Source organism: Phascolarctos cinereus, unplaced genomic scaffold (genome assembly GCF_003287225.1).
Source record: "Phascolarctos cinereus isolate Bilbo 61053 unplaced genomic scaffold, phaCin_HiC Scaffold_3;HRSCAF=262, whole genome shotgun sequence".
Classification (NCBI taxonomy): domain Eukaryota; kingdom Metazoa; phylum Chordata; class Mammalia; order Diprotodontia; family Phascolarctidae; genus Phascolarctos; species Phascolarctos cinereus.
This window is the reverse complement of record NW_027555736.1, coordinates 151,931,361-151,950,041: the sequence shown is the minus strand read 5'-3', so window position 1 is coordinate 151,950,041 and position 18,681 is coordinate 151,931,361. Positions and strand designations below refer to the sequence as shown.

The 18,681-nt window shown below is 36.3% G+C and overlaps 1 protein-coding gene across 8 annotated transcripts in view; it reads right to left on the bottom strand.

Annotated features, from left to right (window-relative positions):
• LRRC49 (leucine rich repeat containing 49) overlaps positions 1 to 18,681 on the bottom strand; it is a 190,740-nt gene that overhangs the window by 129,461 nt on the left and 42,598 nt on the right. For all 8 annotated transcript variants that reach the window (XM_078151234.1, XM_078151232.1, XM_078151231.1 and 5 more), the window contains 2 exons: positions 16,758 to 16,901; positions 1,913 to 1,974 (listed from right to left, as the gene is read on the bottom strand). In XM_078151234.1, the coding sequence (XP_078007360.1) occupies positions 1,913 to 1,974; positions 16,758 to 16,901 (206 nt within the window). The remainder of the gene's footprint in view (positions 1 to 1,912; positions 1,975 to 16,757; positions 16,902 to 18,681) is intronic.

Sequence of the window (18,681 nt, the reverse complement as noted above, 5' to 3'; positions counted from 1 at the left end):
GGAGAAGAAGCAGCAGCAACTAAGGAGAACAGGATTCAATGTATCTTTCATCTAGTTTGAGTACTATAATATTCTGTATACAAAGTAACAATTTTTACCACTGTTTAAAATACTCTCCAATCTCTAAATGTGGAAAAAATCTGAAATTGGGGTGGGAAATAAAATCAGGCGTGTGAAAGAGAGAAACAACCACAAGCAGGACAAAGAATAGTGTTCAAAGCCAAACTCCAGACCTCAGCTTATGAGGTATTTTTCTTTACTCTCTCTTTCTTTCTCTCACAGGTTGTTTCTTTACCAGAGATATACCTACAACTCTGATTTGGGATCTAGAGGTAAATTGCACAATTAAGTATTTATTTGGCTGAATTCACACGCACATTTTCTAGTACTTCCATCACCTGTATTTCTCTTTTCTTTAATGCGTCCTCTTCTTCCTCCTTCCCATGGGTCTGCTACACAGTGCCTACATGACCTCGGTCACAGATAAGGCAATCACAGATTTAGGACTAAATCTAGAGATTTCATTCTACTAAAAAAAGGAGCCTTGGAAAAGATGCTGTCTAGGGTTCTGTTCAACTTCAAATCTCATGATGATAGTGCTTTGCAAGATCACTTTCCCCTGCTTCCTCTCTTCCCTTCCTTCCCTTGTTTGCCTTCACCCTGTTTATCTTTTAAGCCTTTTAATGGCCTCCTAAAAGTGTGAAACTATGTCTTTCCAAAATGTTTCTTAACACAAAAGGGGAAGTTCTTTAAGGAGGAAAGGGCTCCACATCCCCCATAAACTAGAAAAGGGCCTAACAACTAGAACACTGCCTCCCCGATAAATGTTAGGAAAATGTAAAAGTCTTTTAAAAAATCAAGTTACTTGTAGGGTTGTAATTTTTATTATTATCATTCTTAAAGCAGGGAAGAAAGAGAAAGGTCTTAGGGAAAAGGAAGATGTATTCTTCTCTGGGAATACTTCCAACATGCCATGTTCATAGCCTAGAGCCCCTGTCCTTTAAAAGTGCTGTGAAGTGAGAACAGGACCTATGCCTAGTTAAACAACAAAATACCCAAATTCTAAAACTCTCAAAGAATAGACTAGATTTTAACTCCTGGTAGACTAGACTTAGAGGTCATGGAAAACTATCCCTCTCTGAATATTTCATTTCTTCTTAATCATGTCCAGAAAAAAAAACAAAAAAGGAGAAATGAGGAGTTAGTACAGCTAGTCATTACTATACAGAAAGAGGAGGTGAAGAAAGGAAGGAATAGGGGATACTCTTGCAAAGACAAGCCTGACTGTAGGGTCCCAGCTCCAGCTTTGAATGCTTCCAGGTCACCAGATGGTGAGAAAACATCATTGCAATATAATGATATACACAACACCTTTAAAAAAAATTTTATGTTTTTAAATCCTGCAACCATCATTACTTCTAAATAAAGTTGCCAAGGCTTCACAGCCTAATCTGAAAGAGGCATAGTAACAAATACAGATTATAGCCCTCTATATAAAAAGTGATCAGTAACAACACAAATTCCTTGTGATAACTTATGAAACAAACATAATTTCATGCTAAAGTAAATGTCATATAAAGGATATCAAATTACATGGGGAAATTTCCATATACATACATTTTATAAAACAGCAACGATAAATGATGTTAGTTTTGCAATTAAATAAAAAAAAATCTGTCATATGCTTATTTCAACATTTTGGCATTAAAGGCAGGACACAAACTTCATCAGTAAAATATAAATAGGAGTATCGTTTTTTCAACCCAAGAACTTTGTTGTTAAACTGCCCTGTCATCTTCACATTTTTAATATGACATATCAAAGAATACCCTAAATTATATCCATTCTAAATTTAAAACAGTGTCAACACATTCACATCATCAATAACAAACTAATTAGAATGTCTACTTACCAAGAGATATTGTTGTAGCTGAGAAACAGACGTTGGAGGCAGGGCAAATTATCCACATCTCTCTAGAAGGAAATAAAGAAGCAAAAAATTTACCAGCTTAAAGGGGAAAAAAATCTTTGGAATGTCTACTTTCTCAGTTGTTGAAATATATGCTGCTTTCAATATACTGCAACCTTGCTGCATCAGTGATTTCTACCAGACATTTGGCTCCAGTCTCTTCCACTGCAGATTATAGGGGAGGGCTTCTGAATATCTGCAGAACAAGCTGCACCACTTGCAAGGTAAATAGCACTGAAAAGAACAGAGAGAGATGCTGTTGCTGCTGCTGCTGCTAGCTTCTCTGAACATGCTGTTGGGAAAGAGGCCAAAATGCTTCTTCAGCATTTCAATTGGAGCGCAGATAGGAGAACCCAACAGAGAAAAAAAGATTCTGTATGAATGCTGCACTAAAGCTTAATTTCAAGCAGATAATCTTGTATTCCAAATAGTAGTTTCTATATTCAAAATCTTGGGAATTCTTGAGTCATCAGTCCCACTAATTTTGGACCACATAGAACGTGTCACCCAATCACAAATGAAGCAGCACACCCACCCCCACACCCATACACACACACAACACACACACACACACACACTGTGGGTGTGGGTGTATATAGATATAAATATGCATGTTTGTATGTGTGTGTGTGTTAAATCCTCTGTGTCACTGGCAGCCTTTACAGATAAAAATCTACAATCTAATCAAGTACTGGGAAGGCCAAACAACCAAAAATAGATTCTACTCTATGCTTAAATACAATAATGAAAAATTCTGCTATTTTAGTATAATTTCCACTAGCAAATACTTCAGGTGTTACTAATGATGATCCAAAAGCCAGGAATAAGCTTACATGGAGTGACTTGTTCACTAAGTAAGAAGATAATACCCTCCTAAAAGTAAAACCCCCCAAAATTATGGAATCTCAAAGCCTTAGAAAAGAGCTTGGAGGTCATTTGGTCCAACCCTTTCATTTTAAAGGTGAGTGAAAGGAGAGGTAAAATAACTTGTCCAAACAAAATTAATTAATGATCATTAAATATAGTTAGAAGAGAACTCAGGTCTTTTGACTCCCAGAACAATGTTCTTTCTATTATACCAGACTGTTTCTTTTTTTTTTTTGTCCAGACAAACGATTTCAACCACACAGGGAACTCCCATAGCGGAAACTCCACCAGTTTCTCTGTAATCTATAGTCATAAAGAAGTGCTCAGTGCATCCCTAGCTTCAGTGATTTACCCATGGTCACATAAATAGTACAGGCAAGAGGTAGTACTTGAATCCTGGCCTTTCTGGCTCTGAAGCTGACTTCAAATCTGCTAATATTAGAACTGTCTCTTATTAATGTTTCCCACACAAAAGATAAATGTTTCCCAATTATTTAAGGGGATGATAATTTGTCAAAAATCAATATAATCAACCAGTTCCCCACCCCAAAGTACATGGGCACAAGTTACAGCATGTTTCAACTTACAAACTACCTTACTTCAGGTTTATGGTCTATCAATCACCTTCCTCTTCCTCCCTTCTTGAATTTAACTAAAATTCTCATTCCTAAAAATCTCATTCAGCTTTTAGAAAATCACAGTAAAATGTGAACAGCACATATACTAAAGAGGTATATCTATATTGTAAAAAAAAAAGTTTACCTTAAAGAATTTTTTGGAATGTCTATGGAAGGTAGGGATTGGAATTGCTTTTAATAGAAAATGAGGAAGAAGAAACGCCTACTCATATCACCTCTGTTTCTAGGGACCCTGCACTGACTCCTGTGAAGTGCTTGCAACCAAATACCAATTATGCAAACCTTCAGTGTGCCATACACAGTTAGCTAACTGTGTGCGTACTGAGTGGTCTGTCTGAGAGCTGACTTCGTAAAGCAAATTAAGCACAAAAAAGAGAATTCAGCTTCTCTGGGCCTTAGTTTCCTCATCTATAAAATGAGAAGAGCAGACTAGATGGCTTCTGAGATCTGTGATCTCATGATCTAAGAGAGATCAGGAGACAACAGCTAGAGGTGAGGCAGATCATTCAGTGGGGATGAATTTCATGTCTTTGCCATACCACAGGGGGAAACTTCTTCTATCTGGCCTTAGAAATAGTAATAATAATACACTTTAAGGTTTAGAAAGTGCTTTACATATGTTAACCTCATGTGATCTTCACAATAACGCAGTAAGGTAGGTACTATTATTTTCTTTATGTTACAGTTTGATATAGTTGTTTCAGTTTTTCTTTTGAGAACAATTTGTTATATCTTTCTACCCCACCTCTGTTGAGGCTTATCACATATATTTGTTAGATGTCTGTATATCTTGGATACTAAACCCTTATGAGAGATAGTTGATACAGAGGGTTTTTCTTCCCCAGTTGAGACACACAAAGATTAAGTGACCTGCCTAGGGTAAGACATCTATTAAGTGTCCAAGGCAGGATTATCTTACCCTGCCATAGGGAAGAAGCGGCTTCCATTGTATCTGCAGAGGAAGGAACAATAATAATAATAACTAAATTTTGCAAGATTTGTCAGCTTATTTGATCTTTACAAGAACCCAGGAAGATAAGTGAAATTATTGTCTTCATTTTACAGATGAGGAAACTGGGACAGAGAGAAGCTAAGTGCATTGCTCAGGGTCACAATTAGTATCTGAGACACATTTGAACTCAGGCCTTTCTAAGCCAAGTCTAGCACTCTATCCACCTAGCTGCATAGCAAAGATGGTTAGCTCTCAGCAAAATCTCCAAGTAAATTAAGTTTAGATGCTGGTTCCGATCTTGGGGAAATCACTTAATCTATTTGAGGTTCAGTTTCCTTATCTCTCCCTACCTAATGGATCCTTCCCTGCTGCCTCCAAACATGCTTAGGACTCCCTCATCTTTAAAAAACCTTTATATGGAGATTAATTCTTAACCAAGAAGGGAAAGGGTTATTACAAAAGATAAACTAGATATTTTTGAAGGGAGAATAAAATTTAAAAGATTGTGCAAAAACAAAATTAATGAATCTAAGATAAAAAGAGGAGTAGTCAACTGAGGAAGAAAAACTTTCTGTATCAGTTATCTCTGATAAGAGCTTGATATCCAAGATATACATACATCTAACAAATATATATGATAAGACCAAAAGTCATTCTTCAACAGAGATAGGATAGAAAGATATGAACAAATTGTTCTCAAAAGAAAAACTGAAAACCGTTAACAACTACATGGAAGAACGCTATAAATAATTCATAAGAGAAATGCAAGTCAGATCAACTCTAAAGTTTGACCTCCCTCTCAGCAAATTGGCAAAGATGACAAAAGATACAAATAGTTTAAGTGGTGGAGGCGATATGGCACGCTAACGAACTGTTGTTGGAATTGTAAATTGGTTAAAAAAAAACATTTTGGAAAGCAATTTGTTGTGCTGTTTTTCAGTCATTTCAGTTGTGTCCAACTCTTCATGACTCCATTTGGGGTTTTCTTCACAAAGATACTGGAGTGGTTTGTCATTTCCTTCTCCAGCTCATTTTACAGATGAGGAACCTGTGGCAAATAAGGTTGAATGACTTGCCAAAGGCCACACAGCTAGTAAGTGTCTGAGGCCACATTTGAACTTAGGTCTTCCTGATTCCAGGCATGGAGATGGGAGATGGAGTGTCATGTATGAGGAATTTCAAAAAAGTCAACATGGCTAGACTGCAGAGTCTATGTAATACACAGAATAATGTGTAAAAAAGATTAGAAAGCTAGCATAAGTCAGGTTGTGAAAAGCTTTAAATGCCAAAGAGTTTATATCTGATCCTAGAAGTCCTTTGTTGTTGTTCAGTCATTTCAGTTGTGTCTAATTCATTATGACTCCATTTGGGGTTTTCTTGGCAAAGCAACTGGAGTGGTTTGCCATTCCCTTCTCCAACTCATTTTACAGATGAGGAAACTGAGGCAAACAGGGTTAAGTGACTCCCTTAGGGTCACATAGCTAGTAAGTGTCTGAAGATGAGTCTTACTGACTTCAGGCCCATTACTCTATCTGCTCTGCCACCTAGCTGTCCTAGAGGTAATGGGGAGGGGGGACGCATCAGACTTTTTGAGAAGGGAGATGACACAGTCACACCTGTACTTTAGTAGCATTTTAAAAAACTGAATAAACTGGAAAAACTATAGATATGATCAATAAAACTAAAAAATTGGTTCTTTGAAAAAGCTGATAAAATTGACAAACCTTTAGCCAATCTGATTAAAAAGAAGAGGACAGGAAATTAAATAAACAAATAATCAAGGTGAAATCACAACAAAACCAGAAGAACTAAAAAAGTTTATCAGAACCTACAGGCATAATTTCATACTAAAAAAAGCGCAGAACACAAAAGAAATAGAGGAATACCTTTGAAATATAAAATACCCAAACAGAAGACCAAGTAAGAGATCTTAAATAATCTGATCTCAGAAAAAGAAATAGAAGTAGTTGTAAAGGAAATACCACACCCCTAGACCCCACTAAAACCTCCTGGTCCTGATGGATTCACAGGAGAATTCAATCTTAAAGAATAATTAGTATTAATGTTACACAAATTTTTTGCAAAAATTGAGAAAGTACCCTACCAGATTCCTTTTATGAGACAAATGTAGTCCTAGTACCTAAACCAGAGAAGGTTAACATTGAACTACAGACCAAGTATCATTAATGAATATTGAGTCAAACAATTTAAATAAAATTTTGTCAAAAAGACTACAATGATTCATTCAAGAAATCATTCATTGTCACCAAGGCAGATTTCTATCAAACAGGAAAGGATGGCTCAAAATTTTGGAAAAAAATCAACTTCATGTTAAAAACAAAAGCATCCCAAACCACATGGTTATCTCAATAAATCCAATAGAAAGCTATTAAGCATAGGCCTATAACAGGGCAGCTATGTGGCACAGTGGATAGAGAGAGCCTGGCCTGGAGTCAGGAAGACCTGAGTTCAAACCCAGCCTCAGATACTTACTAGCTGTGTGACCCTGGGCAAGTCACTTAACCCTGTTTGCCTTGGTTAGCTAGAGAAAAGAATGGCAAACCAGCCAATATCTTTGCCAAGAAAACCCCAAATGGGGTCATGAAGAGTTGGATACAGATGAAAGGACTAAACAACAACAAAAGGCATATATATACAAGCATACACGGTCCTTTTTAGATATCATTAAAAGTATCTAAAACCAATAGTAAGCATCACATGCAATGGAAATACACTAGATGCTTTCCAATATATAGAAGTAAAGCAAGGATGCCCACTTTTCCCATTATCATTTGATATAGCTCTGGAAATGCTCTAGAAATCTATAACATCCATTCATTTCTCACCAGGCTTCACTCCTTTAGACTTCTCTAACACGTCCCAGAAACCTCTGCATCCTGGAAGATAACTTCAGTCCTGGAACTCATAGCTTGAAGTACCCTCTGTCCCTAGGGCTTCTCCATTTAATTGGAGGGTAGAGGGCTCAAATGTATGGGACAAACTATCCTTCATTTCCCATCAGGCCACACTCCTCTGGACTTCTCCATCATGCTCTCATCCACCAAATCTGGGTACCTTCCCTTCTACTCTTCTCAGCTTCTTTATACGTGTTATCTTCCCATTAGAATGTAAGCTCCTTGAGGGCAGGGACTATTTTTATTTTGTTTGTATTTGTATTCTAATGCTTAGCACACTGTGCCTGGCACATAGTACCTGCTTAATAAATGCTTGTTAACTGACTCGTCAAGAGGCCATGGTGGGTATAGCAGATTCCTGGTTGATGACTACATTAGTCATAGTTTTTTATCTTTACAATATTGTTGCTATTATATAAATTGCTCTACTTTTTCTCACTTCACTCTGCATCAGTTAATACATCTTCCCAGATTTCTCTAAAACTGTCCCTTTCATCACTTCTTACAGGACAACAGTATTCTATTACCTTCACATACCATAATTTGCTCAGCCATTTCTTAATTTTTAAGTCCTTATTTCCAGTACTTTTCTCACAAAAAAAAAAACAACTACTATAAATATGTATGAATCCTTTTTCTCTTTCTCCTTCCTTCTTCTTGTTCTGTTCCTGACTCTCTGGACTTCTCTTTGTTCTAACAGCCTTTTCATTCTGGAATATGTCTCTGACCCTGTGGCCTTCTCACACTGTAAGATCACTCCACTCCTTCAGGGATCATCCTACCCCCTTCCAGTTGGTAAATTCCTCCCTGAACCTTCATTAAGCAGCTAAGTAGTACAGTGAATAGAGTGTGGATGTGAGTCAGGAAGATCAGAGTTGGAATTCTGCCTTAGATAATGACTACCCATATAGTCCTGAACAAGTCACTTAACTTTTCTGTGCCTCAGTTTCCTCATCTGTTTCAGTTTCCAATGCACTTGGTGACTATACACAGTTTAAATTACACAATGTAATTGCATATAATTCTGTAGCCACTCAAGCATTTATTCTTTTTCCCAAATTAAAAAAAAATAATAATTATGCTCATTCATTTTGGGAATTCTAAACTTGTTTTGTTTTTTTTTAATGTCCTGCACATGCAAATTTTTAATCCTAGACTGGCTTTCCACTAAACAAGAAATCCTTCTAGGTCATCTGCCCCTACTGACAGCATGCCCCAAGGGAAAGCCAACTAATTTTCAATATTAGCATTAGCAATTAGTAAAACAAGTCTCTTGAGATCATATGACATTCTAAAATTACATATTAATGATTTGGGGATTTTCTGCTGTTTTGGAATATCTATTTCATTATTATCTCCCATCAGTGTGGATAATTAAGAGTTATCTAAACAAATTATAAGTAACTTTATATTAGCCTCAGAATTTTTAAAGATATAAAGTTATTTATACTTCTCTCAATAAACAATCATCTCCCTGCCAGGGGAATTATCAAAAGAGCTTAGAGTGATGACATTCCCAAAGTGACAACAAAAAAACAGATTTAAACCAAACATAAAGGATCTGCTCACAGAAACAAACTGTTTCTATCCTCCCTGATAGTAATCTTGTTACACAGTCTTGATTTAATTCATCTCACAAAAGAATTATGGGAATCAACTCAGAACATTTTTTTAAGCAAGATACAAGTTTGTTGGGTTTTTTTCATTTTCCAAAAGTATCTAGAAATAGACATATGACAAAATAAAATTACTATTACAAAATTTCTTTGGAATTGTAATTCTTTATAAACCATGTTTTAAAGAATAAAGATTTTGTCTTTTAAATAGGAATGATTATTCCCTTCAAATATGGTCGGGTTTTTTAAAAATTTTATTAAACTCACGAAGGACCAAAATGATTCAGCAACCTAACCCATTAAAATATTCAGTGCAGTAACTATTTTTAGAGCCCCTTTCCATGCAGAAGTCAGGAAAGAGAGAGATAAAGAAGGGGGAATGACAGCAAGCATCATCAAAGTTACAGACCATAATATCACAAGTTATTTTCCTTTCTGCTTATTCTACCTGACAAAAGTAATCTAAAATATCCCACTGGAAGAGAATAGTTTTTTTTCTTTTTTTTTTTAATCATAGAAGTAGGGTAGGAACTGATTGTTTAACCAAGTATAAGACTAATTCAACAATCAAATCATTTTAACTAAAGTCACACAAAAAGAACTGATTTATAAATTCTAAAACACCTATTTGCTATAAACATTTCATGCGCTTATTATAATAAGAATCTTAGTCTTTCTATATGAGGAACTGTGTCGTTCTTTCCACCAATTCTTCTAACTATATAATTCCACTTGAATAAAAACAAAGAGATCACCTATATTCCAATGTCAGTATAAGGTAACCAACCCTCCACCTCCTCCTTCTCCTATCTGTTTTGTCATTTCTTCAGTAACTGATATCCAATGAATCTAACTCCAATCAACCTTTCTGGTCTTCTTTCCAATCCCTCCTTTTCGACAAAACTGTTTCACTCACTGTTCTCTGATGAAGTCTGGTTTCCTGCCTCCATGCTTTTGCTCATCCTATTCCTTCCAATCAAAAGACTCTATCTCCCTTCTATCCACTTGTCATTATGATAATCAATTAAAAAAAAATAAGCGCATTATGTGGGAAGTATAACACTTATGCTGGGAGTATAGAAATATAAATACTGTTTATGACCTTAATGGGCTTATAATCTGTTTCCGGAAACAAGAACATACATATAAAAAGATAAGTAATCACTCAAAGTAGTATATAGGGACAGCTACGTGGCACAGTGATTAGAGGACCGGCCCTGGAGTCAGGAGGACCTGAGTTCAAATCTGTCCTCAGACACATGATACTCACTAGCTGTGTGACCTTGGGCAAGTCACTTAACCCCAACTGCCTTGGGGCAGGGGGGGAGGGAAGTAGCATATATTAAAAAGCTAAGAGAATGTCACAAACCATATATACTACAGGAATTCCTATCTCCCACGACTATTGGGAGGAAAGCATTTAAATACCACATAAAAGAGTTATTATTAGAGGAAATGATAATTTAAGTTTTGAGAGGCTAACAGGACATTTAAACAAACATGTCTACTAGGTAATTAGAGATAAAGGACTCAAGTTCATGGAAGAAATCAGCACAGGAGATGTAGATTTGAGAATCTACTAGGCTGGAGGTGATAAATGAAGCAAGAAAAGTACGTGAGAGCTTCAAGAGACCTAACAGGGAATAGCAAAAAACCAAGGACGACATCTGGAGTATACTTATATTACTCCTTGCCCACACTATTGCAATAAAATCCAATTTGCTCTCCTGCCTCATGTCTCTCCCCTTTCTAATCCATCTTCCACACAGCTGCTAAAGCGATTTTCTTAAGATCGGACCATGTCACCATCCTACTCAATAAACTCCAGTGTTTCTCTGTTTTAAGGATTATTTGTCCTGCGCAAGCATATGCTGCCTTAAGCACGGAAACAAGAATGAAGATAGGTTAAATGTACTAAGGCCTGATTTGAGCAAATCTAAACCTGAGCTAAGAATAGATTCTTTTAACTTGACCTATTTATTCTCAGGAAAGTGTATGAGTATTGTATGCATGGGGAGGGTAGGGGAGAGAGATGTGATTTAGGAGACCTGTATAGCTGCACAGCATATCTTTGCTGAATATTTGTTTATATAGCTCTGCTTAGTGTTTGTTTATATTTAATAAAATGTTTCTGGGTTTTGTTTTGGGGTTTTTTTGCTTTTTAAAAAAATATGCCATTGATTCAATCCCTTCAGATAACGTATTTGCATTATGAGGTCACTCTGCACCTGCCCTAAGACACTCTCTGCTACCTCTGGATAAAATATAAACTCTTCTATTTAAAAACTCTTTACACTATAGCCCCTTACTCTCTCTCCAATCTCCTTACACATTATTACATTCCAGCCAAACTGGCCAATATGACGTTCCTCACAAACAGTGCTCCATTTCCCACCTGCCTCTCCCAGCCTAGTTACCTATCTGTGTGAATGACTACAATGCTCATTACATCTGCCTTGCATTTGGCAGTTGACTGTATAATGCTTTGTGGTACTTCTTATACTAAAATATTACGTATCACACAACCTGAGGTTCAAAGCCAATTGCATAAGATTCTTGTCATTGGTGGAGAATGTTGCTCCATGCCTACATGAGAGGCACAGTTGTCAAAAGCTTAGAAAGTCCTAGTTCTTTTGGCTTCCAGCTTCAAGAAGGGATATACATAGTTCAAGGTTCACTTCCTAGAAGGAAAGAAAGAGTCTGGAAAGAAGCCAACATGTAGAGGAATCAGCATCTTGATAATGTCCCCATTCCCAACTTTTCGCTTGAGAAACTTCAAGGATTTTCCTTTTGGGTAAGATCATGGATTTCTGTCTTGAGGTTAAGCTGAGATATCTTGCTGTCAATGGGACAGCTCATTCACTCTGTATATTGTCTGGTATACTCTCATCTACAGATAACTTCTCTGATTTCTATTTTCTACTGGCTTGGATAAATAGATGTCGTATCTGTGTTACAGTCTCTGTATAACTGACATTTGATAGAAAGAGAGTCCCTTTGCAGATAGCTTGCAGCACTACTTAAACTGTGGATCACGATCCCATGTGGGGTTGCAACCCACAATTTAATAAGTGCTAAAGGGGTCATGAGTGGAAAAAGTTTAAGAATTCCTGGTTAGGGCACTCCTTTCCCCTCAAAGGACAGTGACCAGAAGCAGAGCAGGGACCATTTTTTTGCATTGCTGGATGCCAATGCTACTTTGTATCCCCAGGGGATGGCACAGTACCTGGCACCTAACAGACGGTTAACAAATGCTTATTGGTGTCTAAAAATATTATTTCCCCTAAACTAGCAATATTTAGGGTGGACGATATTAAATTCTAACCCAGAGAACTGTGGCCTGTCTCCCTTGGAGAAAGGTAGAAAAATTAGACTCTAGAGATAATTTATGTCTCTCTGGTAGCCACATTCAGACAAAGATATGTAGATACATAGCCTTCATGTGAAACATATGTGCCTTACATCTCCTACTGTTATTAAACTTTACATATTCCCATCTAACCATCTTTTTTTTTATTTTTTTTTTTAGGCAATTGAGGTTAAGTGACTTGCCCAGGGTCACACAGCTAGTAAGTGTCAAGTGTTTGGTCCGAGGCCGGATTTGAACTCAGGTACTCCTGACTTCAGGGCCAATGCTCTATCCACTGCACCACCTACCTGCCCCATCCGTCTAACCATCTTTGAGGGCAAAGATAATAGGCTTAAGCTTCTTTGTATCCCCAAGATACCTAGTTTGCTGATATGAAAAAAAATTATACTATATTGGGCACTAGAAATGTCAAGAAGCATATGTCATAGTTTCTGCAATAAGGATTCAGTTTAAATCATTTAGGAGGTTCAGTATGATGCTGTGGAAAGAGAACTAAACCAAAAGTCAAAAGACCTCAGCCAGTCTTCAAGTCTGATCACTATGAGGCTTAGACATCTTACTTCTAACTGTGCCTCAGTTTCCTTATTTTTAAAGAAAAAGGAGCTAGACTAATCGCTAAAATTTCCTGCTGCCTTAAAATTCAATCGACAATGAAACTTGCTGTTTGACGTAAAAGAGACTGTGTAGTTGTCTGATGGATCATAATAATCTATCAATAATCAATAGTCAGTAATCTACCATTTGAGAGAAATGCCACAAACTATTCAGAGAAAATGTATTATAGGCGGAGGTGTACATCTGGGAAAAACTGTGAGGATAACCTTACCCTCAGTCCTAAGGTGGGATCCTCCTGGCTCAGTTTTCTCATTGTGTTCCTTTGGAAAGGAATGTTTCCCACCTGGCTATTCCAGAGTCTGGCTATGAAGTGGAATTGGTACTGCATGGTTGGATCTGAATTCAAACAGATCTAAGGATGCTTTATCCTGTCATATTTGGTATAATCATGTCCATGCTTTTTCCTTTCACGGCAAATTTCTATAATCAGAGCAAATGGTTAGTAAAAGATACGAGCACAATGCAAGTATGTGAGATCTTGCTGTTTCCAATCTGGACGTGTAGTCATTTCATATCCCAAACAACTGGGTAAATTAGTACTCGGGCTTGGCATCTACCTGCCTACATAGTCACGTGAAAGATTAAATCCCTGGCCCATAGACTAAGGCTGGGATACATCTGAGCTACTATAATAAATTATGTGCTTAAAATCTGAGCTTTTGAACATAAAATTATATTCCTTTCCATGTCCTAAACAACTTAGTAATTAGGTATTAGTACAATTGATTGAAGGATCTAGCTGTTATTCTATTAATTACTGAAGCTAAATCAGAAACATCTTCAGTTTTTTTGGAAAGAGAATTTCAATGCAATCAATTTTCTTAGGGGGAGGTAACTTAGAATATTTCATGTTACAATAATCAAAAAGTTACTAATGTGGAAATAACACCTTTGGTACTGTGTGTCCTGTGGTACAAGTATATTTTATTATAAACAACTTATTGATATGCACTATTTTGGAATTAATCATTTAAGTATCCTTCCAAGTATTCTATTATAATTGGAGCAAAATCAGCCTCTTATAAGCAAATTCATTCGTATAACCACTGAACTCAAGGATATAAAACTTCTACCTGTAAAAATGTTGTTACTTCCTTAATAGCATCTGATCCTCCTAAAGGAATTGGAATCAGAGAGGAAATTTTTGAGAAAGGAACAAGATCAGATAATCCCCTATGTCAAATGTAAATTATTCTAATGGAGCTCTTGGTTTCTTTCTTTGTTTTCCCCCATTCTGACATCATTTTTAATTCTCCTTATATTTGGGCTCTTGCTTGTCAAGTTTGCGCCTTCTAGACTACAGGCCATTCACCTACAGTTGGTAGTGAACAGTGGATACCATCCCATACCCACTCATCGTCCCCTGGATATTGCCTATGCTCAGTTCCAGTCAACCGCCTCCCGGGACCACCCTCAACGATTCTGTGTCCTATCTATTTGAGGGGGGAACGATGAGGTGGTGGGACCGAGACTCCAAAAAGCCCTAACATTATGCCTGTGGAAGCAACCAGAATCCCAGCAAGCCTTCCTCCCCACTGCCCCCGGAGAAAATTCTCTCATTACAGGCACAGAGTTGACCCTGTAATTCCTCAAATAAAAGCTATCTCAGGAGAACCTGCCCCAAGGACTCTTTGTCTGGTGCCTGCCTAAAGATCCTGTCTGTGGTGCCTGACCAATGACCAGGCTCTGGAAACCTTTAAATCTTGTTTCCTCAACAAAGTTATCTCTGTTGACTCCCGGAGTTTTCCCATACAGCCCAGCACCCAGACTACTTGCATATGCTGACCATTCCCTAATCCTACCCCAAATTATCTAATTAGCATACTTGGCACCCTTTCACTTTCCCTTTTCCATATAAGCTTTAGTATCATCCCCTTCAGGTTGCAGGTCCTGGGAACTTTGCCTGCTTTCCTAAAGCATAACAATACAACTTTGCCACATAAGTAAGAGATGGCTTGCGTGCATGAATTTGTTCCAGTTAACACTGCTCTAACATTTCCAGGGTCCCAGAATCCCAAACTTCATCACAATGACTATATAACATCAACTGTCAGCAATAAAAAGGCCTAAGAGATATCAGCTAAATTTAAAAATATTTAATTTTAAATTAATGCTCTCTTCTATTTCAAAAATGTTGACAGACAAGACTCTCAAAGAAAACAGCAATGATTAGGAATAATACTCAAATGGCCTAATTCTATAAACAAACAATGTATTGGATATGTCACACTTCACAAGCATGAACCAAATGCAGGCAAATGCTAGTACCAAATAGATCCTTATGCTTTCCCAACCTGAAAGGCTAGTCTGATTTTATGTCAGTTCTGGCACAGGTCAAGATTGGATGCAGAGATTTTCCTAGAGATTCAGTCCTACACCATGTCAATCCCAAACTGGAGGTACCCTAAGAAGAAAAATCTTGAAGGTGCAGAAGCTTAATTCTAATTTGAGATCCCAGAATAAATTAATGACTTTGGACAGGTTCTGGAACTGTCCCAGTCTCTTGGAGGTCCTATGGAGTGAAAATTATCTGTATCAGATTTTCTAGAACTGAGGGTAAGTCACCATCTGTTCCAGTATTTTCCCTTTTACATCCAAAGTAGCTGTTCATGGCACCAATTATGGTTTAATCATTTAATAACTGGGACTCTTGTTAGTAAATCATTTAAAGTATCCAAATTACATTTAAGGAACACCATGGACAATCTTTGTAAAAGTACAATGATATCTCAATGCTATTAATGAACCTTCTGGCAAAAAAGTTCCTTTATACTGAAACCAGTCATGTTAATGTATGTGTATGTATGTATATACATACATAAACACACACACACACACACACATACACATATACATATATAAATGTTATGTGCATATTTATATGTATATACACACATAATGTAGTCAGTATATACAACATATACTATATATGCAATATACAATATATATAATATACATGTATGTATACATATACAAAATAATGTTCCTTTGTATCATAAGCCTTAAAACAATGTTCTTGCTAAAAACCCCATGAATGTCCAGGACAAAAATATATCAGTATGCACTTCTATTTGTCCACCAACTGCTGACAATTAAAAAAATCAGAGCCTCAGCAAACCTGTAAAGTCAGGAAAGTTTTGTTTTCTGTGTCCATGTCCTGCACTTTCTATATCTTTTTAGCTTTTTGATAATTCTCTGGTCCCCACTCCTATCCTTTTCAGGTACCTAGTGACCTCTAATACTCCTTTTTCCCAATTAAAAACAGGAAAGGATCAAATATTTATACTTGCTAAGTCACTGACTGATTACACTTTTAATATTGGATGTTATTCTAATTTTCCATTTATTTTCTTTGTAAATTATAATCACATCAAGTTAATAATAGAGATAGGGACTAGACCTATGATTTCACTGGTATAGGAAGCTTCCAATGAAGATCTTCTTCCATTGGTGCAGATTAATATCTTCTCTGCAACCTACAGTTTCGAATTGCCTAGAAAGCTCTAAGAGGTTAAGAGACTTGTCTAGGGTCGTAAACACAGTACATGTCAGAGGCAGGACATGAACCCAGGTCTTCCTGGCTCTACGGCTAGCTCTCTAACCATACTACATGATGCAAATCAGAATATTTTTAAAATCAATAAATTATGCCCATAATCTAATTTAGAAAAGTCTAAATGACCTGATAGTCTGCTTTACATAAAATAATTATAGATCATTTTCTTTAATTTTTTTTAATTAACAAAAAGTTACTGTTTTCTCTCTCCTATTCCTTATCCCACAATTGGCAGGGGAAAAGAAAACACGGTACTTACCACAGAAGTGATTTGATTGTGTCGAAGATTAAGTTCAGTCAGTGAACTCAGGCCATTAAGATCATCAACATCATTTAAAAAGTTTCTTGCAAGGTTTAAAACTCTCAGGTCACACAAATGACTGACATTTTCAATTTTCGAAATCTGTTTTTTCAAGAGTGACACAAATAGGAGCAATTAGTAGTCTTTAAAAAGATAGTTCTTAAATCTATCTAGGATATAAAATCTTTAAAATAAAAGATTAATTACACAATGACAACTTAATGTTAATTCCTTTTAATCTCTTTATACGTTTGTGTGTTTATATGGATAGGTAGATATATAGATATTTATTTATTGCCAACTTTGTAACCTTAAAGACCTTTAGCAAAAGGTGGAGTAAAATGCTTTGCTTATTTGTTTTCATTCATGTAATATGTCATTCCTATATTATGGGTACAAAGCCACTCTATTTTTTTAGAAAATTTTTATCATGTGCTTTTGGCCTTGGCAAATAACGTAAGTCAATCTCATCAATTAATCAAGTATTTATTCATTTTCACTGTGTGCCCAGCACTGTGAAGCAAACAAGAAAAATGCCCTCTAAGAAGTTTACAATCTAAGCTGGAACAAGAATACAATTCAACAACATTTAAATACCTACTACGTATAAGACACTGTGTTAGACCACAGTTTCTAAGGCTTTTTCTGTGTCATGGACTCCTCTGCCAGTCTGGTAAAACCTATGGACCCCTCTTCAGAATAATGTTCTGAAATGCATAAAATCAGGTACATAGGATGACAAAGAAAAACAATTATAAACATATCTCTAAAAACAAGTTCATGGATCCCAGGTTAAGAACCCTTTTTCTAGATTCAGGGCATAAAAAGACAAAAGTGAAAAATAGTTTCTGCCCTTTAGAAGCAAAAATCTGAGAAGGAAGCACTATAATTCAACAACAAACATCTGTTAAGCACTCACTATGTATAAAGCACAAAGGAAAAAACAAAGAATAGTTCCTACCCTAAAGGAGCTTACATTCAATAAGAAGATCTGATGTGAGAGGGGAAAAAAAAGATAAATAGAAGATCATCCGAGAAGGGACAGAACACTAGCAGCCAGGCAGTTGAAGGTAGACTTCCCTTAGGAGAAGACCCCTAAGCTGGACCTTGAAGGATGCTCTTAGATGCAATAGGGAGCCACTGAAGACAATATACATGTATTACACAAATTTAAAAATTACAAAACAAGAGAATATACTATAAAATTAAGTACTAAATAGTGTGATACAGATTATAAATCCTTTAGTATAGTATTTCAAAAATGGAAAAGATCCATTCGAGCAGTCAGAAATTTTCTAACTATAAACAGACGCTACCAAAATATAAATATTGGGCAATATTTAAATACAATGATGCTTTTAATTTTTTAATAAGAAAATACATACACATATACCCTAGCAGTATATTCTTTGATATTACTCAATATCAAAAATTTAGTTTCCATGCAAAGAATAAGCTCATAGTTAGAACTCGGAAGCTAAAAAGAACCTTGAACAACATTATTCAAGATTAATTGCCCTATTATTCTCTATTAGTCTTGCAATACTTTTAATGTACTTCATGAAGTTAACAAAAGAAAAACACACTGATTTTGTCCTATAAAATATCTGCAATTCAGGGGCAGTTAGGTGGCACAACGGATAGAACACCAGCCCTGAAGTCAGGAGGACCTGAGTTCAAATCCGGCTTCAGACCAAACATTTGACACTAGTTGTGTGACCTTGGGCAAATCACTTAACCCCAACTGCCTAAAAAAAAATAAGGAATAATAAAATAAAATAAAATATTTGCAATTCAGAAAAACTAACTAAACATCACAGATCACTTAGTAATTACTTGTTATCTGTACTGTTTTCAAAGTTGCTAGTTAAATGAAGCTTAT